Genomic DNA, 25,354 nt, shown 5'->3' with positions numbered 1-25,354 from the left:
AGATATGCGGGTTAGGTGGATTGGCCATGTTAAATTTCCCTTTAATGTTAGGGAGACTAGCTAGGATAAATGCATGGGGTTATGGGGATAGGACCCAAGTGGCCTCCTTTTGCATTACAGGATTCTATAATCCTATATAGGACTTGTTGACTTAGAATTGATCTTGGCAAATTATTGCATTCTACCTACCATTTTTTATTACTCTGTGATACATTTCCTAATGCTGTTTTACTCATGTGGCAATGTCTAAGTAGTCTTGTCTGGGAAAGCCCAAGAGGATATTTAAATTGCAAGTGTATGAAGGATGCACTTCGTTCAGAAACAGTTCCCTGTGCTGCCGTGCATTATAAAATCTCCTTAAATCAGATTCGACCAAATTGGCCCCACGAGCATCACATATGTTACTTAACTACAGTAAATCTTTTGACATTGTTTTGTCTTTGATTTCAGTTGGCTGTCTACAGACTCCCCCACACCCCATCTCATTTCCCACCCACTCCAATTCATCCTCACTGTGTTACCATTTCTTTCCTCTTGCTTGCCAATCAGGAGCTAGAGTGGGGGGCCAGTCAACCTGTCCTCCATGATACAATGCAATGAAAACTCAGCTGTCTGTTTTCTCTAGAAAGGAAAATACTGAGGGGTGACCAGAAAGGAGAGACAGTTCTAGAGGGTAGATGTAGAGGAGAGATTCCTGCTTGGGGGGAAAGGGAGATGTCTAAACCTCAGAGGCCAGCAGTATAAATCCAATAAGGAGTTCAGGAGGAACTACTTCATCCAGAGAATGATAAGAATGTGGAACTTGCCAACACATTAGAGAAGTTGAGGCAAATAGTAAGTAAGTATCTGAAGCAGAAGAATTTGGTGATGGAGAAGGTTGGGAGAAATGGATCTGGAATCACATGTGGGCCAGACCATGTAAGGATTTCCTTCCCAGTGTATGTGGGATAACCTTCCTTTCATTTTGTGAGTTTAATTCTAAATGGATCTTCCCACATCAGTAACTACCTAATGAAGGGAAATAATCTTTTTGTGTACTCCGGCGAAGTTCTCAACACAGTGATCAAACTCCTGTCAGCCATTCCTGCTCAACAAGAAATAGTCCCAGTATTTTATCTTTCATAATTATCTACTTCGAGGTGGACTTTGAAGCATGCATTTACATGGGGGTTCCCCAGAGACCCCATCCCTGCTTTCTTCACTTAATTAATTTAATTAGCTGAATCTGTGAATTATTTTCAGAAGATAAGATAGTTGCTTTATTACAGGGAATACCAAAGACTATAGGGAGCTGACAGTAGAGCTGGATTAAATTTATTTGGTTCATAGTGAAAACTTGGCAGAACGGGTAGATAGGTTTCTCATAGACAAGGGAATTAAGGGTTATAGGGAGAAAGCGGGAAAGTGGAACTGATCCACTTCAGATCAGCCATGATCTTGTTGAATGGCAGGGCAGGCTCGAGGGGCTAGTTGGCCTACTCCTGCTCCTATTTCTTATGTCCTTGTGTTCTAACAGATTGATAGGCCTGTTCCTATGTTCAAAATTTCCAAGTTTCTTTTTGTCTGAATTCCTTCACCTGGAAATGGTCTTAGGATCTGTCGATGCTTTATAATCTTTCCACTTGTCTGCAGTTGATGGTCAAGATTGCAAGTTACTATCTGGTCTCAGATAATCATTCAGGGCAGAGTCAGTGTAGTGGGACAGCTAGTCTAGATGTCATCTATCCCTGGTGCACCTGACAAGGAAAATGGTTTTTAAATGTCTGTCTGAACAAATAGGGAGCTGTTAGTTGATAAAAGTGCTGAAATTTTTGAATTACAGCCAGAAATACTCTAGCTAAAGAGCTTGTTTGTGTGTGTGTCTATGTGTATGCATACATATATATGGATATATAGTTATATAAGCTCTTATCTCTCCTTTTTCAAGGCTGGAATGGGTGGAGATCATTGAGCCTCGAACTCGGGAGCGTATGTACGCTAACCTTACCACTGGAGAATGTGTCTGGGATCCGCCTTCTGGTGTCCGAATAAAGCGCACCAATGAAAATCAGTGGTGGGAGCTCTTTGACCCCAACACCTCTAGGTTTTATTATTATAATGCCACCACACAGAGGACTGTCTGGCATCGGCCTCAGAACTGTGATATCATCCCGTTGGCCAAACTGCAGACATTAAAACAGAACACCGACTCACCAAGCCGAGCGTCGGCTGACAACAGTCCGGGCCGGAGTAGTAATATGAGTAGAGAAGGTAGCACCAGCTCTTCTCTAGAACAAGAACTGGAAGCTGATAGGACACAAGAACAAGCACGACCAAAACAAGCCCAGCAGATTATTGGAAAAGAGGAACCAGAGAGGTAAGGAGCTTTTTGCATGCTTTCCATGGTATCTGTGCATGTATTATGCTTGTTGTCATTTATTTCCCTGCAGTCAATTTCCAGGAAAACACACCTGCCATTTTGGTGCGTGAAGCACTGGTTTGTGTTGTGCTATTGGATGCCAGAATGAAGAGATGGACAATTGACAGATATCATTGGTTACACGGAGAGCTGCCTGTACTTGAGAGTGCAGCCTCTTTCTGGCCTAATGAAACTTAACATGACTGTGTTCTGCAGCTAATTGTAGCAATGTGTTTGAATTATACACATGACGGACCAAATCAAAGGTGATGGAATGATTTGCTTGTGAACATCACAAGGAAGGTGATGCTTCATCAGTGTGCGGACCTTCAGAGCGCAGTACTCTGTTAAGATACAAACAAGCATTGGCAATTCTTAAGTTCCAAATATAGATCATCAATCCCTGAACTTATAAGTATAACATAGCAAAATAAATGTCCCATCAGGATCAATTTAGTCAGCAACTGAATAGGTTTCTTAGCGGAGTAGCCTCCCCCACAATTGTCAGTAAGAATTTGATGTTTTAAAAATAAGAGAATATGAATCAGAAATGTACCTGGCTGCCCAGCCAAGAGATCATGCACATTGATTCATTATACCAATATATCTGTCTTTTTTCCTCCCACTCTCTCTTTCTCTAATGTATCAGTTGTTGAACTCATTTGAGTTTACACTTCGGGGTCTTTTCAACATCACAAAATTCTCCCACACTTCCTTCTGATTCCAGCCTCGCTTGTTTTAACTTGTGTTAACTCGCAAGTCCATGCCAATCTCTGGGTTCTTTTGATTATAATCTGGTTCCATGACTCATATTTTACTGATGGGCAAAGACACTGATACAGAATTGCCTCCTCAATCTTCTCTTGATATTATTTGGAATTGGGTCCCGAATTCTCCAGTAGTAAATTTCCAATCTAATCTATGTCCCCTGGATGGAAACAAAGCTTGAAATGAGATACTGAATCCAACAGGCATTGTAAAATGATGGGGTTAGCCATCAAGGCTGCTCTGTTGCAGCTTCCAGCTGCAAGCTAAAGCAAGCAGAGTTTGTAGAAGACTTGGGTTATTTTCCTTCCGAATTTTAGTTACACTGACGCAGTGTATTATGGTTGGAAGAAAGTGGCCTTAAATTGTAGGGAGTTGTGAAATGATGGAACCAAATTATCACTATGACAAACTCTTCGGTTTTGCAAACATGTGATACCTTTTTTGTCTCCTCGCCCCTGTTTGAACTTTTCAGTTAAATTATTGGCTGTACCATTACGGTGGGCTGAGCTGAAGTTTTTTATCTTCCTGAGAAATATTATATTGATTGGTGTTTTTAAATTCAGAAATAATATCAGCCTTTGATGTTTCCGGGATTAATTAGTAAGATGTGATTGCACTGGAGAGGATGCAGAGGAGATTCACGGGGATGTTGTCTGGACTGGGACGGTTCAGCTAAGAAGAGAGGCTGGTTAGACTGATGTTGCTTTCCTTAGAGCAGAGAAGGCTGAAGTGGGACCTGATTAAAATGTACAAAATTATGAAGGACATAGGGTGGATAAGAAAGAACTTCTCCCCTTCATAGAGGGATCAATAACCAGAGGCATAGTTTTAAGGTAAGGAGCAGGAGATTTGGAGGGAATTTGAGGAAAAGCTTTTTCACTCAGAGGGTGGTTGGAATCTGAAACTCACTACTTGAAAGGGTGATAGAGCAGGAATCCTCACAATGTTTAAGGAGCAATTGAATCATCAAAGCAACAAAATTACGGACCAAGTGCTGAAAAATGGGATTAGAATGGCACAGCCACAATGGGCCAAAGGGCCTCTTTCTGTGCTGTAAAACCATGGGTGGAATTTTATCGCTTATCTGCCCAAGGTTTGTATGATCCCGCCCTAGGCTAACGGAGAATGCCATTCTCTGAGCCTCGCCTGCCCCCAAAATCGGGGCAGGAGTGCCGGTAACATTCCGGCCTATGATTCCAAGAGTGGAGCTGATAGGCCTGGCTCTTTTACAGATGGTTCCTGTGAAATTGCATCTTGGCGTTTTAAAGACAAAACGGAAGGCTGGTAAATTCATTAAGGGATTGATTAAGAAGGGGAAAATACAGTATGAAAGTAAACTTGCAGGGAACATAAAGACTGATACTAAGAGTTTCTATAGATACGTGAAAAGAAAGAGGTTGGTGAAGACAAATGTAGGTCCCCTACAGACAGAAAAGGGAAAATGTATAATAGGGGACAAAGAAATGACCGAGCAACTGAATATATACTTTGGTTCTGTCTCCACAAAAGAGGACACAAATCAGATGCCAGAAATGTTGGAGAATGCAAGATTTAGTGAGAGGAAAGAACTGTGGAAGATCAAGAGACTCTTCTGGCTCAAAAAAGACAGTAGGACTAGGGGGCACAGCCTCAAGATAAAGGGGGGGGCGGTTTAGAACGGAGTTGAGGAGGAACTTCTTCACTCAAAGGGTGGTGAATCTCTGGAATTCTCTGCCTGTTGAAGTGGTGGAGGCTGCCTCGCTAAATATTTTTAAGACGCGGGTTGATGGGTTTTTGATAAGAGAGGGGATTAAGGGTTATGGGGAGAGGGCGGGAAAGTGGAACTGAGCCACGACAGATCAGCCATGATCTTACTGAATGGCGGGGCAGGCTCGAGGGGCTAGATGGCCTACTCCTGCTCCTATTTCTTATGTTCTTATATAAGTAGAGAGATGATGCTGGGAAAATTGGTAGGATTGAAGGTGGATAAATCCCCAGGCCTGATAATCTACATCCCAGAGTACTTAAGGAAGTGACTGTAGAAATAGTGGATGTATTGGTGGTCATCTTCCAGGATTCTATAGACTCTGGAACAGTCCCTGCAGGGAGGGTAACAAATGTCACTCCGATATTCAAAAAGGGAGGTAGAGAGAAAACAGGGAATTATAGACCAGTAAGCTTAACATCAATTGTGGGGAAAATTCTCGAATCCATTATCAAGGACTTTATAGCAGAGCATTTAGAAAGCAGTGGCAGGATCAGACAGAGTCAGCATGGATTTATGAAGGGGAACTCGTGCTAGACAAATCTGTTGGCATTCTTTGAAGATGTAGCTGATAGAGTTGATAAGGGGAAGTCAGTCAATGTAGTATATTTGGACTTTCAGAAAGCGTTTGATGAAGAGATTATTATGCAAGATTAAAGCGCATGGGATTGGAGGAAGTGTATTGAGATGGATAGAAAACTGGTTGGCAGTGAGGAAACAAAGACTAGGAATTAATGGGTGCTTTTTAAATTTGCAGGCAGTAACTAGTGGGGTACTACAGGGATTGGTGCTGGGACCCCCAGCTATTCACAATATATATTAATGATTTGGATGAGGGAACAAAATGTAACATCTCAAAGTTTGCAGATGATACCAAGTTAGGTGTGAGGGTGAACTGTGATGAGGATGCAGACATCCTTCAGAATGATCTGGACAGGTTGGGTGAGTGGGCAAATCAATGGCAGATGCAGTGTAATTGGATTAGTTTGAGGTTATTCACTTTGGAAGCAAAAACAAGAATGGCTGATTGGCTGTAAATTAGAAGAGGGGATGTGTAGCAGGATCTGGGTGTCCTTGTGCACCAGTCACTGAAGGTAAGCATGCAGGTGCAGCAGGCAGTAAAGAGGGCAAATGTATGTTGGCCTTCGTTGCGAGAGATTTTGAGTACAGGAGCAGGGTAAAGTTTATTGGGCAGCCCATTAATTCGATTTAAATGACTGTTTTGGGTGTGATTCGGATTGCGGTCATTTTTTGTGGCCTTGGTAAAGTGGGCATCTGTGCGGACGTGGGCACTGATCGCATTAATGGCCTCATGCCCGACTTTACCAAGTTTTTGCACTCGAAAATGAGTAAAACGCAACAGTAAAATTGGGCTCCTAGAGTATTGCGTGCAGTTTTAGTCTCCTTTTCTGGGGAAGAATGTTCTTGCTCTCGAGGGAGTGCAGCGAAGGTTTACCAGGCTGATTCCAGGGATGGCAAGACTGATGTATGAGGAGAGATTAACTAGGTTAGGACTGTTTTCGCTGCAGTTCACATGAATGAGCAGGGACTTATAAAATTCTAACAGATCTAGATGGGATAGATGCAGGGAAGATGTTCCCGGTGGGGGAATCCAGAACCAGGGATCGTAGTCTGAGGATTCAAGGAGACCATTTAGGACAGACGTGAGGAGATATTTCTTCACCCAAAGAGTGGCGAGCCTATGGAATTCATTACCACAGAAAGTAGTTGATGACAAAATATTGAATGCATTCAAGAGTTGGCTGGATATAGCACTTGGGGGTGAGTGGGATCAAAGGTTATGGGGAGAAAGCAGGATTAGGCTGTTGAGTTGGATGATAAGCCCGATCGTAATGAATGGCGGAGCAGGCTCGAAGGGCCAAATAGCCTCCTCTTGCACCTATTTTCTATTTTTCTATGTTTTTCAATTGAAATGATGGAATTAGAGAATTTACTGGGGCACAAGTGGGGGAGCAGGGGTGATATTTGTTACCTCCCTTCGCCACAGACACCTGTAGCTGTCTGTTGAAAATAAGATACATTGCTGTCTTGGGTCATTGGGTAAAATTGCCAAAAGATTCTGAGTGTGAGGAGAAAGAAGGGAATAATCCATTAACAATCAAATGAAAATGCCCTGGTTGTATTTCAGGGCAGTGAGGGTTTGAAGTGAGTTTTATTTCTGTGGACAGGTTTGGAATGAAGTAGTCTGCTTCAACAAAGTTCAGCTTACAGCTGACTTGACAACATTGCTCCGATTATTCCTAACACAGCGTAACTTCAAACCTTTCACAGGCTAATCAGAAGGTTGATATTTTTCAGAATAAAACTATTATAACACCAAACCTTCAGTTGATTAATGTTTTCAAACTTGAGAATTGCCTCACTAATTGTGCTGTGATGGTCTGTACTTGGTTAAAGATGTTTTTGCACTCTATCTAACCTTTGGTGTGCGTATCACAAGGCTAATAAAAATGAATTCATTATTTAACAGTCCTTGCCACACAGAGCAACCCAATATTTTTACTGCTTTTTGTTTATTCTGTTTTTTAAAAATATTTCACAGTAGGGGAATGAGAAACCGAGTTATTTTTTCTTTTTAATTTATTAACACTTGTTTGTACAGACCTTGAGTTCTGAAGCAGATCGATCAAAGTATGTTGTATTGTACCCTCGAGTAATCTCGGTAATTGGACCTCTGAATTTGTATTTTCCAGTGGTAGGACTCGAAACAGTGCTGGAAAGCCAGTCTGGCCTCCTGATGTTGTTTTGTTTGCAGAAGAAAATGTAACTTCCTTTATAATTTAAAAAATATAAAACTAAAATAAATAAAAAGACAGCTCTTGCTCAAAATTATTTTGAAGATAGTTGGTATTAATTACTTGGCATTGCAAGAAATAAGAAATAGGAGCAGGAGTAGGCCAACTAGCCCTTCGAGCCTGCCCCGCCATTCAATAAGATCATGGCTGATCTGTCGTGGCTCAGTTCCACATTCCCGCCCTCTCCCTATAACCCTTAATCCCCTCTCTTATCAAAAACCCATCAACCCGCGTCTTAAAAATATTTAGCGAGGTAGCCTCCACCACTTCAACGGGCAGAGAATTCCAGAGATTCACCACCCTTTGAGTGAAGAAGTTCCTCCTCAACTCCGTTCTAAACCGCCCCCCCTTTATCTTGAGGCTGAAGTGCTTATTAATATGAAGAAAGCAATTGTCTAGTCACGCACAGTTAGCACAGTCTTAGAATTCTGCTGACATTTTACAGAGTGCTTAAACCTTAGTCTCACATTGCAGGGATATTAGATGATTGAATTAAGTTGGATTGATTTGTTAATTTTCCTTTATTCGTTTGGGTTTTTTTATAAGCTGTTTCTTAAGATTGAGAGTTATATTAGGAAACGATTCATCACATTTTATTCTTTCTTTCGGAATTCTCATGCCCCAGAGGATTTGCATGCTCCATTGTTGCACATGTTTAAGGACATCTGGTTGGTAGATTTTGGTGTCTCAGGGAAGTAAGGGATTTGGGAAAGTAGGTGGGAAAATGGGGTTAAAGCCCAAGATTGTATTGAATGGTGGAGCAGGCTCATTGGGCTGTATGATCCATTCCTATTTCTTGTCTTTCACACAGCAGGAAGTGGAAATCTGGAACTCTTTTCCCCGAAAAGCTGTTGATGGTTGACAGTTTCCAAACTGAAATGATAGATTTTTGTTCGGTGAATGTGTTAGGGGATTCTGATTCAAGGCAAATGGATGGATCAAAGATACAGATCAGCCACAATCTAATTGAATGGTGAGCAAGCTCGAGGGCCTGAATAGCTATCTCCTATTCCCGTGGTTTTCTCTCCACTATTGTCATATGAGAAGATTTTGATTTGATTTGATTTATTGTTGTCACATGTATTAATATACAGTGAAAAGTATTGTTTCTTGTGCAGTATGCAGACAAAGCATACCGTTCATAGAGAAGGAAAAGAGAGAGTGCAGACTGTAGCAGTGTTACAGTCATAGATAGGGTGTAGAGAAAGATCAACTTAACGTGAGGTAGGTCCATTCAAAAGTCTGATGGCAGCAGGAAAGAAGCTGTACTCGAGTCGGTTGGCACGTGACCTCAGACTTTTGAACAAGGTAGAAGAGAGAATGCCTGAGGTGCGTGGGGTCCTTAATTATGCTGGCTGCTTTGTCGAGGCAGTGGGAAGTGTAGACAGAGTCAATGGACGGGAGGCTGGTTTGCGTGATGGATTGGGCTACAACCACGACCTTTTGTAGTTCCTAGATTGTTTCTAGGGCTCTACTAATAAAGCTCCACGAGATGTACTGTACTCGCTTTCCCATTTTAGCCTCCTCGTCTTTCTCTGTTATTTTCACTGTGATGTAGGTAATGCTAGCAAAGCTGTGTTTATTGCCCGTTCTGGAGGGATGTGAGCTGTGTAGTGTGGGACTGGATCACACCAGGTAAGGGTGAAAGCTTCAATTCCTTGAAGGACATTAATAAGTGATGTGGATTTTTCCAACAGCTTGTTTTGGCTATTTATCTAATGCTTGCCCAACAATATCAGATTACAGAATTCAGTTTATCCAACTTGCCATGCTAGATTTAAACTCTGGATTGTGAGTCCTGTACCAGAACTACAAGACCAATATAGAACAAGCGTATGATTTGTATGTAACAATGCTCTACAAATAATTGAATGGCTGTATAGTGTTCCTATTGATAGATTAATCAGGTTTAATAAATTGAAGAAGACAAGGAGGGTTGAGTTTAGAGAATGTAAGAATCAAGTGGATGTTAGGTGTTTGCCATTGCTGGCTGCTGCAGTGAGTGCTGGCACAGTGCCTTCAAGCAAGAACTAAAATTGGGAATACCTCCTACATTGTCTGATAATTAGATTTTGTGGGTGATTGCATTCTGGGCATATATATCAAAAAAATCACTAATGTTTGGAAACAAAGCTGAAGATAACAGTACACTTAGATATGGGTTAGTGAAGTCCTTTGGTGTGATGGACTGACTGTCAGTATGTGGAAGGTGTATGTGAAGCGGGTGCTCATACTCTTACCTCAAGTGGGCCTTTCACAGTCTGCAGCATGCTGCTGTTCCCTTGGAGACTGCAGCTTAATACATTCCTCAGTTTTGAAAGAGTTCCAGTACAGACTGTGGAGCTGTCACTGTGGAGTGATGGCCTGAGGTTTCATTCGTTGAGGGCTGAGGTTTGGCACTGTTCTTTTCCCTTTCCTCTTGAAGAGAGGTTCTTGAAGACTGATCTTAAAGACTAGTTTCTTCAAAATATGGGGCAGATCTTGAGACCAGTTCATGCTGAAGTGCTTATGGTTAAATTAATGATCTCTAATTTTCCTTTGAGAATCTGATTCTAATGTGATGCTTACTTTTAGTAAATTATCTGAGAGGCTGGGTTAGGGTCTTGTGTTTCTGTGGTAATTTTATTTTATTCTTTTATTAACCAATTTATTACTTATAATTCATACACGTTGTCCTAACATGAATTAGCTGTAAACTGCAGGTTGTGTGACATCTGCCTGTTGGTACTTATGTTTCATAACCAGCTACATGCATATATGTTAACATCCTGTTTATTAATGGACTGATGTACCAGGACAGCAAACACACTTCCACTACACACACACTCTCTCTCTCACTCTCACACACTCTCTCTCTCTCACTCTCACACACTCTCTCTCTCACTCTCACACTCTCACTCTCTCACTCTCACTCTCTCATTCTCACTCTCACTCTCATTCTCACACTCTCACTCTCACTCTCTCTTTCTCACTCTCATTCTCGCTCTCACTCTCTTGCTCTCACTCTCACTTTCTCTCACTCTCACTCTCTCTCCTACTCTCACTCTCTCACTCACTCTCACATTCTCACTCTCACTCTCTCTTTCTCACTCTCACTCTCTCACTCTCATTCTCGCTCTCGCTTTCACTCTCTCACTCGCACTCTCACTCTCTCTCTCACTCTTGCTCTCGCTTTCACACTCTCACTCTCTCTCTCACTCTCACTCCCTCACACTCTCACCCTCCCTCTCTCAATCTCACTCTCACTCTCGCTGTCGCTCTCTCACTCTCACTCTCTCTCTCTCTCACTCATTCACACACTCACTCTCACTCACTCACTCTCTCTCACTCTCTCATTCTCTCTCTCACTCTCACTCTCTCACACTCACAAACTTGCTTTCTCCCTCACACACTCTGACACACACACACACACACACACACACACACACACACACACACACACACACACACACACACACACACACACACACACACACACACACACACACACACTCTGACCCACGCACTCTGATTCACATACACACTCACACACCCACCACACACTCACACACCCACCACACACTCACACACACACTTTCACACGTACACTTTCACACACACTTTCACACACACACTCACTCTGACATACACACACACTCAGAAACAAACACATACACACAAACGCTCACTCACTCAACACACACTGCACCATGAGATGCAATAATCTTTTGTGGATACAATACTTTTCATGAAATAATGGGACCCAGATGTTTAAAATTTGAAGTGGATTTATATTTTACAACCTGGCTGTGACTGCTTTCAAATATAAAATTTCTTGGGAGATCAGAATGATGCCTTTGTGCCTGTAGGCTGCCAGCCTGATCACTGGATCTGAATATACGTTCTCTTGAAGATGGAGTGGGCAAACAGACTGTGCCAAGCAGCAGATTTGCAAATGATTTGCGGATGTTATTCAGAGCATCAAAATTACAAGCTTCAGAGGTAATGAAAAGAAACTCTCGTTTCACAGAGGGGGCTCCTCCCAACATCATAACTAACCGCCCGTCTGTTGGATGCTGCCTGAACAGCTGTACATTTTTATTCCAAAAAAATTATCCAAGCTTATTTTGGCATCAGAGTGAAATTTCCTCAAAAACTTGTGCAGTATATTAAACAAGTGTGTGTGTGCGCGCGTGTGTGTGTGTGTAAAGCAACACTGCAGATCACAATTTCAGCCTTGAATCTTTCACTTAGAGAATGCTGCATTGTTCAGTTATGTAACTCGTGAGCAGTGACAATGCCTTGTACCATTCACTCACTACCTGCTTTTCTTTTCTATTTCCTAACTCTCCTGACCATACAAATCCCACTGCAGAATGTTCTTGGGCTGTGCCTCTGACACTTTTGGTTTTGAGTACAGTTCTACAACAGTCTTCACAGGCAACAGCAGCCAGGTTCTGCCTTCGCCCACTATCCACAGATACGTCAGCAGCTGAATCCTAAAATGGGCACCTTGGCTATATTTTCCTTCTTTTTCCCTCCTGCTCCCAATGTTCCAATTGAGTGACTGACTCACTGCAGACCATGCCGATAATCTTATGAGTAACATTAAAGCGAAATGGTGCATTATTGAAAATCTGAAATAAAAACAAATCAGGCTGGATAAATGCAGCAGGTCAGGTTGCATTTGTGAAAGAGAGAGAAGCAGAGAATTGGGCAGAGTCTTACAAGTTGCTTTGAGGCAGTGGAGGGGGAGTGGATTATTAGCAGAACTAGAGAAAATTTGCTGGTTTGAATCACTGACGTGTTCCCGCCACCGGCCATTATCCCTCAGGATGGCTTGAGTTCAGTATTAGCAACCCACCTGATAACAAAGTGAAGCCAATCAAAGCAGATAATTAGGCAATTAACTGGAAATTCCAGCCATTTTCTCAGCATCATTCAGGGCTCAAGCTGTATCAGCATCTCGGCTCCAGAACATCTCCATTAGAGTCCTTCAGGATAGTGTCCTTGGCCAAACTATCTTCAGCTGCTTCCTCAATGACCTTGCCTCCGCCCCAAGATCAGAAGGAGGGGATGTTCACTGATGATAGCACAATGTTCAGTATGACTCATGACTCAGGTACTGAAGCAGTTCATGTCCAAACGTAGCAAGACCTGGGCAATATCCAGACTCAGGCTAACAAGTGGCACATAGCATTTGCACTACACAAGTGTCAGGCAATGGCCATCTCCAATGAGAGAGAATCTAACCATCAGCTGTTGACTTTCAATGGCATTGCAATTGCTGGATCCCCCACTATTAACATCCATTGACCAGAAACTGAACTGGATAGCCATATAAATGTTGTGGCTTCTAGAGCAGGTCAGAGGCTAAGAATCCTGCAGCAAGAAACTCATCTTCTGGCTCCCCAAAGCCTGTCTACCATCTACAAGTCAGGAGTATGATGGAATACTCTTCCCCCATTTGCCTGGATGGATGCAGCTCCAGCAAAACTCAAGAAGCCTTGCACTATTTATGCACTGTGGCTTTATAAAGTTCTGGTCAGACCACATTTGGAATATTATAGAACATCAAACATAGAACAGTATAGCACAGTACAGGCCCTTTGGCCCTCAATGTTGTGCCAAGCTTTGTCCGAAACCAAGATCTCACTATCCCACTCCCTATCATTATGGTGTGCACCATGTATCCAGTAACCGCTTGAAAATTCCTAAAGTGTCTGACTCCGCTATCACAACGGGCAGACCATTCCACACCCCAAGCCACTCGCTGAGTGAAGAACCTACCTCGGACATCCCTCCTATATCTCCCACCATGAACCTTATAATTATGCCCCCTAGTAACAGCTTCATCCACCTGAGGAAATAGTCTCTGAACGCCCACTCTATCCATTCCCCTCAGCATCTTATAAACTTCAGTTAAGTTGCCTCTTATTCTCCTCCACTCTAAAGAGAAAAGCCCTAGCTCCCTCAAACTTACCTCATAAGACTATCCCCCAAACCAGGCAGCGTGCTGGTAAATCTCCCATGGTAAATCTCTCCAATGCTTCCACATCCTTCTGATAGTGAGGTGACCAGAACTGCACACAATATTCCAAATGTGGTCTCACCAAGGTCCTGTACAGTTGCAGCATAACCCCATAGCTCTTAAACTCAAACCCCTTATTAATAAACACTAACACACTATAGGCCTTCTTCATGGCTCTATCCACTTGAGTGGCAACATTCAGAGATCTGTGGATATGAACCCCAAGATCTGTCTGTTCCTCCACATTCCTCAGAACCCTGCTGTTGACCCTGTAATCCACATTCAAATTTGTCCTACCAAAATGAATCACCTTGCACTTATCAGAGTTAAGCGCCATCTGCCACTTTTCGGCCCAGTTCTACATCCTATCAATGTCTCTTTGCAGCCTACAACAGCTCTCCAACTCATCCACTACTCCACCAATCTTGGTGTCATCAGCAAAATTACTGACCCACCCTTCAGCCCCTTCCTCCAAGTCATTGATAAAAGTCACGAATAGCAGAGGACCCAGCACTGATCCTTGTGGTACACTGCTGGTAACTGGTCTCCAGTCTGAAAATTTTCCATCCACCATCACCCTCTGTCTTCTGTGAGATAGCCAGTTACTTAGCCAATTGGCCAAATTTTCTTCTATCCCACACCTCCTTACTTTCTTCATGAGCCTACCATGGGGAACCTTATCAAAGTCTTATTAAAATCCATGTATACGACATCAACTGCTCTACCTTCATCTACACACTTAGTTACCTCCTTAAAGAATTCAATCAAATTTGTGAGGCAAGCCTTACCCTTCACGCATCCGTGCCAACTATCCCAGATTAAGCTGCATCTTTCCAAATGATGATAAATCTTGACCCTCAGGACCTTTTCCATTAACTTACCGACCACCGAAGTAAGATTAACTGGCCTATAATTACCAGCGTCATTCCTATTTCCTTTCTTGAACAGAGGAACAACTTTTGCCATTCCCCAGTCCCCTGGCACTGGCTGGAGTTGAGGGGGTTGAACTATGAGGAGGGACTGAATAAACTAGGCTTGTACTTGTTGGAGTTTAGAAGAATGAGGGGAGATCTCATTGAGACAAAAAAGATGATGAATGGGATGGATAGGATAGAGGTGGAGAGGCTCTTCCCGCTCAGAAAGGGCAGTAGGACTACAAAGAACAAAGAACAACCCAGCACGGGAAACAGGCCCTTCGGCCCAACGAGCCCGCGCCGCCGCATCACCCTACACCTATTCTACCCTGCGTGTCTACGAATGGAACCCCTAACTTAGCCAGATTCAGGGGAGAATAGTGCCAATTTGGTAAAACCAATCAGCCTAAGAGCGCATCTTTGGGGTGTGGGAGGAAACCGGAGCGCCCGGAGGAAACCCACGCAACCACAGGGAGAATGCACAAACTCCCACAGACACAGGCCCAAATCCATGTATCTGCACAGCTAGCAGTGCTAGTCACCGAGCTGTTGCGGCGCCCGTCTACTGGTCCAGGATCAAGCACACACACCGACACGAAGTACTAGGCCACTCCCGGAACCTCCAAGAGCAGCCTACGCACGACCCACCGTGTGCATGCCCCTCGTTTGACAACGAGGTGGACCTCCACCTGCAGAATAAAAAGACAAAAACGTTAATCTTACAAGTCTGCTTTTCCGGTGTCTCCCGAGGTTCTAACCTTATTTAATAACCCCTACCATAACCCTCCATCCTCGTTTCACTCATGTGTCTATCTAACTGAACCTTAAACGAGTCCAACGTTCCTGCCTCCACCACCCTACTCGGTAGCGCGTTCCATACCCCCACAACTCTCTGCGTAAAGAACCTTCCTCTCACATCCAAATTATACCTCTCCCCCCTCACCCTTAAATCATGACCTCTCGTATTTGTACCCACTCTAGGGACTAGAGGGCACAGCCTCAAGATAAAGGGGGGGGCGGTTTAGAACGGAGTTGAGGAGGAACTTCTTCACTCAAAGGGTGGTGAATCTCTGGAATTCTCTGCCCGTTGAAGTGGTGGAGGCTGCCTCGCTAAATATTTTTAAGACGTGGGTTGATAGGTTTTTGATAGGCAAGGGGATTAAGGGTTAGGGGGAGAGGGCTGGAATGTGGAACTGAGCCATGACAGATCAGCCATGATCTTATTGAATGGCGGGGCAGGCTCGAGGGGCTAGATGGCCTACTCCTGCTCCTATTTCTTATGTTCTTATGTTCTTATCCCTGTGGACAGTGAGGACCCAAAGATCAAAGCCAAAGGTTCTGCAATCTCATCCCTTGCCTCCCAAAATAGTGTGAGCAGATGTGGAGCCCTGTATCTAAGAAAGGATGTGTTGGCCCTGGAGAGAGTCCAGTGGATAAATAAAGGAAACTACAAAGGGAGGAGCTGGCCAGAGTTAATTGGAAAGGGAGCCTGGCAGAGAAGACTGTGGAACAGCAATGGCAGGAGATTTTGGGCGTTATTCAGGAGGCACAACAGAAATTCATCACAAAGAGGAGGAAACATGCTCAGGGGAGGACGAGGCATCCATGGCTGACGAGGGAAGTCAAAGACAACATAAAAGCAAAAGAAAAAGCATACAAAGTGGCAAGGATTAGTGGGAAGCCAGAGGATTGGGAAGCCTTTAAAAGTGAGCAGAGGACAACTAAAACTAAATAAGGGGGGGAGAAGATGAAATATGAGTGTAAGCTAACTAGTAATATAAAAGAAGATAGGAAGAGATTTTTTCAATATATAAAAGGTAAGAGAGAGGCAAAAATAGCCATTGGACCACTGGAAAATGAGGCTAGAGAAGTAATAATAGGAAACAAAGAAATGGCAGAGGAACTGAATAGTTACTTTGCATCAGTCACCTCGGTGGAAGACATCAGTGGGATGCCAGAGCTCCAGGAGAATTAAGGGGCACAGATGAGTGTAGTGGCCATCACTAAGGAGAAGGCTGTGGGAAACTGAAAGGTCTGAAGGTGAATAAGTCACCTGGACCGGATGGACTCCACACCAAGTTTCTAAAACCGATAACTGAAGAAATTGTAGAAGCATTGGTGGATCTTTCAGCAATCACTGGAGACAGGGAGGGTCTCAGCGGAGTGGAAAGTAACTCATGTAACGCTGCTGTTTAAGACAGGAAATTATAGGTGGGTTAGCCTGATTTTGGTCATTGTCAAGATTTTCAAGTCCATTATTAAAGATGAGATCGTGGAGTTCTTGGAAGCGCATGATAAATTAGGACTGAGTCAGCATGGCTTCGTCAAGGGGAAGTCATGTCTGACAAATCTGTTAGAGTGCTTTGAGGAGGTAACAAGAAAGTTAGATAAAGGAGAAACAGTCAACGTGATATATTTAGATTTCCAAAAGGCCTTTGACAAGGTGCTGTAGAGAGACTGTTAAATAAGTTAAGAGCCGATGGTGTTAAGAATAAGATTCTGACCTGGCATGGATACAGGATGGGCTGACTGACAGAAGGCAGAGAAGTGAGATAAAGGGGTCTTTCTCAGGATGGCAGCTGGTGACTACAGGGGTTGATGCTGGGACCACAACTTTTCACAAAATGCATTAACGATTTGGAAGAAGGAACTAAGGCACTGTTGCTAAATTTGCAAATGATACAAAGATATGTAGAGGGACAGGTAGTATTAAGGAAGCAGAGGGACTGCAGAAGGACTTGGACAGCATAGGAGAGAGGACAAAGAAGAGGCAGATGGAGTACAATGTGTAAAAATATGAGGTTATGCACTTTGGAAGGAAGAATGGTGGCATAGACTCTTTGCTAAATGGGGAAATGCTTCGGAAATCAGAGACACAAAAGGACTTGACAGTCCTTATTCAAGATTCTTTTAAGGTTAAAGCACAGGTTCAGTCAGCAGTTACGAAGGCAAATACAATGTTAGCATTCATGTTGAGAAGGCTAGAATACAAGAGTGGAGATGTACTTCTGAGGCTGTATAAGACTGGTCAGATCTCATTTGGAGTATTGTGAGCAGTTTTGGGTCCCAGATCTAAGGAAGGATGTGCTGGCCTTGGAAAGGGTCCAAAGAAGGTTCACAAGAATGATCCCTGGAATGAAGAGCTTGTCATATAAGGAACGGTTGAGGACTCTGGGTCTGTACTCTTTGGAGTTTAGAAAGATAGGGGGGATCTTATCGAAACTTACAGGTTATTGTGAGGCCTGGATAGAGAGGACGTGGAGAGGATATTTCAACTAGTGGGAAAAACTAGAACCAGAGGGCACAACCTCAGGCTAAAGGGACAATCCTTTAAAACAGAGAAGAAGACAAATTTCTTCAGCTAGAGAATGGTGAATCTGTGGAACTCTTTGCCGCAGAAGGCTGTGGAGGGCCAGGTCATTGAGTGTCTTTAAAACAGAGATACATGGGTCCTTGATTAATAAGGGGATCAGGGGTTATGGGGAAAAGGCAGGAGATTGGGATGAGAAAAATATCAGCCATGATTGAATGGCAGAGCAGACTCAATGGGCCGAATGGCCTAATTCTGCTCCTATGTCTTATGGTCTTATGAAGGTTCACGAGAAAAATCCTGGGACTGAAAGGCTTGACATTTGAAGAGCTTTTGAGGACTCTGGAGCTGTACTCATGGAGTTTAGAAGGATGACGGGGGGCTGGGGGGAAATCTCGCTGAAACTTACAGAATACTGAAAGGCCTGGATAGAGTGAACATGAAGTATATTTCAATTCGTAGGAGAGACTAGGATCCGAGGGCACAGCCTCAATAAAGGGGCAACCCTTAGAACCAAGATAAGAAGAAATTGCTTCAGCCAGAGGGTGGTGAATCTGTGGAATTCATTGTCACTGAAGGCTGTGGAGACCAGGTCATTGAGTGTATTTAAGATAAAGATGGATCTTGATTGGTAAGGAGATCAACGGTGGGAGAACAGGATTGAGGAACACATCAGCCATTTTTTTTCATATATTCATCTTTGGAATAGCATTTATGGCCATCCCTAGTTGCCCAAGGGCAGGTGAGAGTCAACCACATTGCTGTGGCTCTGGAGTCAAATGTAGGCCAGACTAGAAGAGGTCAGCAGATTTCCTTCCCAAAAGGACATTAGTGAACCAATTGATTTTTCCAGTAAACAACAATGGTCTCATAGTCATCAGTAGATTCCCTCCAATTCGATTTTCAAATTTACTGACGACACCACCATAGTGGGTCAGATCTCAAACAGTGATGAAATGGTGTGCAGGAAAGAGATAGAGCATCTGGTGAACTGGTGCAACCACAATAATCTCTCCCGCAATGTCAGTAAAATGAAGGAGATTGTCATCAACTTCAGGAAGCGTAGTGGAGGATATCCTCCTGTCTGCATCAATGGGGATGAAGTGGGAATGGTCGAGAGCTTCAAGTTCCTAGGTGTCCAGATCACCAACGATCTGCTCTGGTCCCTCCAAGCTAATGCTATAGCTAAGAAAGCTCACCAACACCTCTACTTTCTCAGGAAGTTAAGAAAATTTGGCATGTTTGCTATGTTCTCACCAACTTTCACAGATGCACCATATTAACATCCTTTCTGGCTGTATCACAGCTTGGTATGACTCTTGCTCTGTCCAAGACCGCAAGAAATTACAAAGGGTCGTGAATGAAGCCCAGTCCATGCGCAAACCAGCCTCCCATCCATTGACTTTGTCTATTCTTCCCACTGCCTCAGAAAAGCAGCCAGCATAATCAAGGACACCACACACCCCAAACATACTCTCTTTCACCTTTTTCCATTGGGAAAAAGATACAAAAGTCTGAGGCCACGTACCAGCCAACTCAAGAACAGCTTCTTCGCAGATGCCATTAGACTTTTGAATGGACTTCCCTTGTATTAAGTTGGTCTGTCTCTACATTCTAGCTATGACTGTAACATTACATTCTGCACCCACCTCTTTCCTTTGCTACGAACGGTATGCTTTGAATGATTAGCGTGCAAGAAACAATACTTTTCACTGTTTACTAATTACATGTGACAATAATAAATCAAATCAAATTGATTCCAAAATTTTTTATTGGATTCAAATTCCACCATTTGCCATGATCAAGTGGCAGTGCAGACTCCTATATCTCATGATCCTGCTATCCGGGACAAAGGGACCAACTTGATTGGCACCCCATCCACACACATTCACTCCCTTCACCATTAATGAGCAGTGGCAGCTGTTTATACGTCTACAAGATGCTCCACAGGATGTTCCTCAGCAACTTGCAAACTACAACCACTACAATCTAGAAGGTCAAGGACAGCAGACACATGGGAACATCACAGCTGGAGGTTCCTCTTCAAGTCCCTCACCATCCTGACGAGGAAATATATTGCTTTTCCTTCACTGTCGCTGAGTCAAACTCTTGGAACTCCCTCCGTAGCAGCATTGTGGGTGTCCCTACACAACATGGAGTGCAGTGGTTGAAGAAGCTGGCTCACCACCACTTTCTCGAGCGCAATTAGGGATGGGCAATAAATGCTGGACCATCAGCGATGCCCACACGCCATAAAAAAATTTTTTGAAAGGCTCCTTTTTAGCAATGCCAATATTAGCAATACTACTGAGTGACAAAATAGAAACCTGCGCATGGATTTGCAGAATAACTTATTTATTCTATTTATGGAGTAAGTATAGATATTGGTTCCTATGTGTACATTTATCACACTCAATGGCAGCAGAATAAAAGAGTGCCTGCATCACACAGTCACAGATATATACAAAGTTTGATCCACCCATTGGATGTTATATTTACCCTGCTATTCAGTGCTATTTGTAACATGGGAGCAAACTAGAAGAGGAGAGATGCTGGCAATTGGAATCAGTTAGAATATAGGAATTAAGGCATAATGCCAAGTACAGTAGTATAGTGACTATCACTGGACCAATTGTCAAAGGAGCTTGAGTTAAGTCTGGAGAGTGTTTCTGCAAATCCCACTGTAGCTATTTGAGAATTTAACTTCAGTTTAAATCTGAAAGTAAAAAGTTGGTATCAAGTAAAAGCGACCATGAAGATGTTGGATTGCCATTAGAAACTTGACTCACTAATGTTGCTTAGGGAAGGAAACACATTGGCCAGAAATTTATGAAATTGCTCGGACGAGGCTTGTAAAATCCCATCTGAGGCCAACAGAAAATTCCATTCTGTGAGCCTTGCCCACCCCGATTCCGGGATAGGCGTGGCGGTAAAATTCCGGCCATTATTTTTCTTCGGTCTGGGTTGTGTATACCATGTACACTGTGTATAGCCTGTGGCGTTAGGGATAGTTTCTGTAATTATGGATAGAGGATTGGCTAACTGACAGACAAAGAGTTGGGGTAAGAGGAATATTTTCTGGATCGCAACCTGTAACTAGTGGACTGCCACGGGGCTCAATGCTGGCACCACAATTATTTGCAATATTTGTAATTGAGTTGAATGAAGGAAGTGATTGTGCTAGTGCCAAGTTTGCAGATGACATAAAACAGGTGGGAAGGCAAGTGGTGAGGATGTCACAGAATTAACAGAGGGATAGAGATAAGTTAGGTGAGTGGGCAAAAACTTGGCAGATGGAATATAATGTGGAGAAATGTAAAGTTATGCACTTTGGCAGGTGAACTAAAAGAGGTGAATATTATTTAAATGGAGAAAGACTGCAGAAAGCTGCAGTACAGTGGGATTTGGGGATCCTCGTACGTAAATCACAAAAGCTAGCATGCAAATTCAGCAGGTAATAGGGAAGGCAAACGGAATGTTGGCCTTTATTTCAAAGGGAATGGAGCATAAAAATAGGAAAGTCTTGTTAAAATGAGACAAGGTGCTAGTTAGACCACACCTGGAATATTGTGAACAGTTTTTGTCCCCTTATCTGTGGAAAGATATATTGGCATTGGAGACAATCCAGAGAAGGTTCACTGGATTGATCCCGGGTATGGAGGGATTTTCTTATGAGGAAAGGTTGAGTAGGTTGGACCTGTATTCATTGGAGTTTAGCAGAATGAGAGGTGACCTTATTGAGACATATTGGATTCTCAGTGGGCTTAACAGGGTCAATGCTGAGAACTTGTCAGAGAGTCTAGGACCAGAGGGCAGAATCTCAGAGTAAGGGGTTGCCTGTTTAAGACCAAGATGAGGAGGAATTTCTTCTCAAGAGAGTGGAGGATCTGTGGAATTCTTTACCGCTGAAGGCTTTAGAGGCTAGGACATTAAATATGTTCAAAATTGAGATAGGCAGATTTTTAATCAGTAAGGGAATCAAGGGTTATGGGGAACAGGTGGGAAAGTGGAGTTGAGGATTATCAAATCAGATCATTCATGATTTAATTGAATAGCAGAGCAGTCTCAATGGACCGAATGGCCTATGTCTGCTGCTACGTCTTATGGTCCTATGGGGTGCTGGTTGGTTGGCAAGTTGGCTGTGATTGGTTGAGATTTATTGACCCCCATGCTTTTGTTTGTTTGAAACAGGTGCAATGCCTGGACATATTCCTTTTGGCTGCAGAGGATAGGATCCTGCTTATGAATGTATGTAGCTTCTAGCAGGTGTAAGTGAGCTATAATGTGAGACTGACTGATTATTTTAAATTAGTTGTTAGTATGATTCCCATCACACTTGGCAGCATTTGTTGAAAAGTCCCAATCGTGGAAGCACATCTAACATTAGACATTCTTGATAAGAGAGGGGATTAAGGGTTATGGGGAGAGGGCGGGAAAGTGGAACTGAGCCACAACAGATCAGCCATGATCTTATTGAATGGCGGGGCAGGCTCGAAGGGCTAGATGGCCTACTCCTGCTCCTATTTCTTATGTTCTTATGTTCTTATTACATTGAGTTTTACAAGCACGGATTGTGTGAATACTGTCGGTACTCATAAGAACATAAGAAATAGGAGCAGGAGTAGGCCATCTAGCCCTTCGAGCCTGCCCCCCCCATTCAATAAGATCATGGCTGATCTGTCATGGCTCAGTTCCACTTTCCCGCTCTCTCCCCATAACCCTTAATCCCCTTGCCTATCAAAAACCTATCAACCCGCGTCTTAAATATATTTAGCGAGGCAGCCTCCACCACTTCAATAGGCAGAGAATTCCAGAGATTCACCACCCTTTGAGTGAAGAAGTTCTTCCTCAACTCTGTTCTAAACTGCCCCCCCCTTATCTTGAGGCTGTGCCCTCTAGTCCTACTGTCCTTTCTGAGCAGGAAGAGCCTCTCCACCTCTATCCTATCCATCCCATTCATCATCTTATACGTCTCAATGAGATCTCCCTTCTTTCTTCTAAACTCTGACGAGTACAAGCCTAGTTTATTCAGCCTCTCCTCATAGTTCAACCCCCTCAACTCCGGTATCAGCCTAGTAAACCTCCTCTGCACTCCCTCCAAGGCCAAAATATACTTGCGTAAGTACGGCAACCAAAACTGCACACAGTACTCCAGCTGCGGCCTCACCAGTGCCCTGTACAGTTGCAGCAAGACCTCCCTACTTTTATATTCAATCCCCCTCGTTATAAAGGCCAGCATCCCATTCGCCTTCCTGACCACCTGCTGCACCTGCAGGCTGGGTTTTTGCGACTCATGCACAAGGACCCCGAGGTCCCTTTGCACTGTCGCATGCTGCAGTTTTTCGCCATGTAAGTAATAGTCCTTCCTACCATTATTCCTACCAAAGTGGACAACTTCACACTTGCCAACATTAAATTCCATTTGCCAGTTCCTGGCCCATTCGCCCAGCCTATCTAGATCCTTCTGCAGACTTTCCACACCCTCCGCGCAATTTGCCGTTCCACCAATCTTGGTGTCATCAGCAAATTTCGACACCATACACTCGGTTCCCTCCTCCAGATTATCTATATAAATGGTGAATAGCTGAGGCCCCAGCACTGATCCCTGGGGCACTCCACTAGTCACCAATCGCCAATCCAAATAGCACCCATTGACCCCCACTCTCCGCCTCCTATTTGACAGCCAATCCCCTATCCACGCTAACACCCTACCCCCAACTCCATGCCCCCTAACCTTCTGCAATAACCTCTTGTGCGGCACCTTATCAAACGCCTTCTGAAAATCAAGAAACACCACATCCACCGGCTCTCCTCTATCCACCGCCCTAGACACATCCTCATAGAACTCCAATAAATTCATCAGACACTACTTCTCCTTAACGAAACCGTGCTGCGTCTGCTCTATCAAACAATTCTCCTCAAGATGCCTCGCTATTTTCTCCTTGATCACGGATTCTAACATTTTACCTACAACAGACGTTAAACTAACCGGCCTATAATTCCCTGCCTTTTGCCTGCCACCCTTCTTAAACAACGGCGTAACACTAGCCGTTTTCCAATCTTCCGGCACTTCACTGGAATCCAGCGAGGTTTGGAAAATAATCATCAAGGCATCCACTATCACCTCCGCCATTTCTTTCAGAACCCTTGGATGCATTCCATCCCGTCCTGGGGACTTGTCCACCATCAGTCCCTCCAGTCTGTCGAGCACTGCCTCTCTAGTAACAATAATGTCATTCAGGCCCTCCACTCCTACCATCTTTCCATCGCTAACACCTGGCAAACTATTCACGTCCTCCTCCGTGAAGACCGAAACAAAACTCTGCTGATGGCAAATGGACAAGAGGTGTGCAATTTGATATGATCCCCTGCTGTGAGTTGATGGGACGTAGACCCTGGCATTGCATCCACACTGAAATTTCTAAGCCACATGACTGATTTGTGTGCTAGATGGAATGTCTTTTTGGCATGATGGCAGCATCCTTTCAGTGAAAGGGACCACTGCGCAATAGCAGCCCGGAATGACAAGCTTCATCTGTTGTTCACTTGTTTTTAGATACTTTACCCTTCCAGGGTAATTTGAGAATCAGAGCCCTTTTTAGAACTGAAACTAGTGGCCTTTAACCTATTAGTGAGTATGTGCAGTTCACAGCAATCAATGATCTGATCAGAGTAACCATTACCCCGCAGGATAGTTTTCCATCCTATGTTAGCATCAAGCTTGCGGTGAACTAATGGCCCAGGCCTGTTTGAGAGATTGCTGATAAGCTTTTTATTTATGCATTAAAGATTGAAGCATTTCTTTGCTGTAGATGAAAACCTGAAAATTGAATTTGTGCATCTTTAGTGCCATCAGCCTTTCTAGTGCCTGTCTTGACCCCTCTACTCAATCTACTCAGTTGACCTCTAGTGCCTGTCTTGACCCCCTACTCAATTGCCACATTATTGATGCAAAATCCAACAACTGATGAGCAGAAATTTCCTCCAGTTAAATAATAGAAAGTGACTTTGGTCCCCACCACAAACTGCATTGTGACAAATTTCAAACCCTCTTCCTGAAAGTCCTTTCAGGCTCTGTTCAAAGTCTATTCATAGCTTTGGCATCATAATTGATGCTGAGCTGAGTGTTACAATTGCCATAGAGACTGAAAACTTTTAAAAAAGGGATTTGAACTTCCAGTTACTAGCTGGAAGAGTGGCGAAGTTACAAACATACCAAACAGGAGTAGAAGTAGGTCATTAGGCCCTTGAGCCAGCTCCGCCACTCAATAAGCTCATGGATGACTTGTTTGTGTTTCGAGTTCCACATTCCCCATCTTCCCCTGATAATGTTTGTTGTCCTTGCCTAATAAGAATCTCTCTAACTGTGCCTTAAAATTATTCAATGACCCCCA

At 43.5% G+C, this 25,354-nt stretch overlaps 1 protein-coding gene across 3 annotated transcripts in view; it reads left to right on the top strand.

Moving 5' to 3' along the window:
- The window catches only part of arhgap39 (Rho GTPase activating protein 39), a 485,625-nt gene that overhangs the window by 176,858 nt on the left and 283,413 nt on the right, over positions 1-25,354 (top strand). For all 3 annotated transcript variants that reach the window (XM_080182707.1, XM_080182708.1, XM_080182709.1), the window contains one exon: positions 1,928-2,356. In XM_080182707.1, coding sequence (XP_080038833.1) covers positions 1,928-2,356 — 429 coding nt within the window. The remainder of the gene's footprint in view (positions 1-1,927; positions 2,357-25,354) is intronic.

The sequence above is a fragment of the Carcharhinus amblyrhynchos genome, unplaced genomic scaffold (assembly GCF_965287045.1).
Source record: "Carcharhinus amblyrhynchos unplaced genomic scaffold, sCarAmb.v2.hapA scaffold_81, whole genome shotgun sequence".
Classification (NCBI taxonomy): domain Eukaryota; kingdom Metazoa; phylum Chordata; class Chondrichthyes; order Carcharhiniformes; family Carcharhinidae; genus Carcharhinus; species Carcharhinus amblyrhynchos.
The sequence above is the reverse complement of the archived record's forward strand: the minus strand, read 5'-3'. Positions and strand labels throughout refer to the sequence as shown.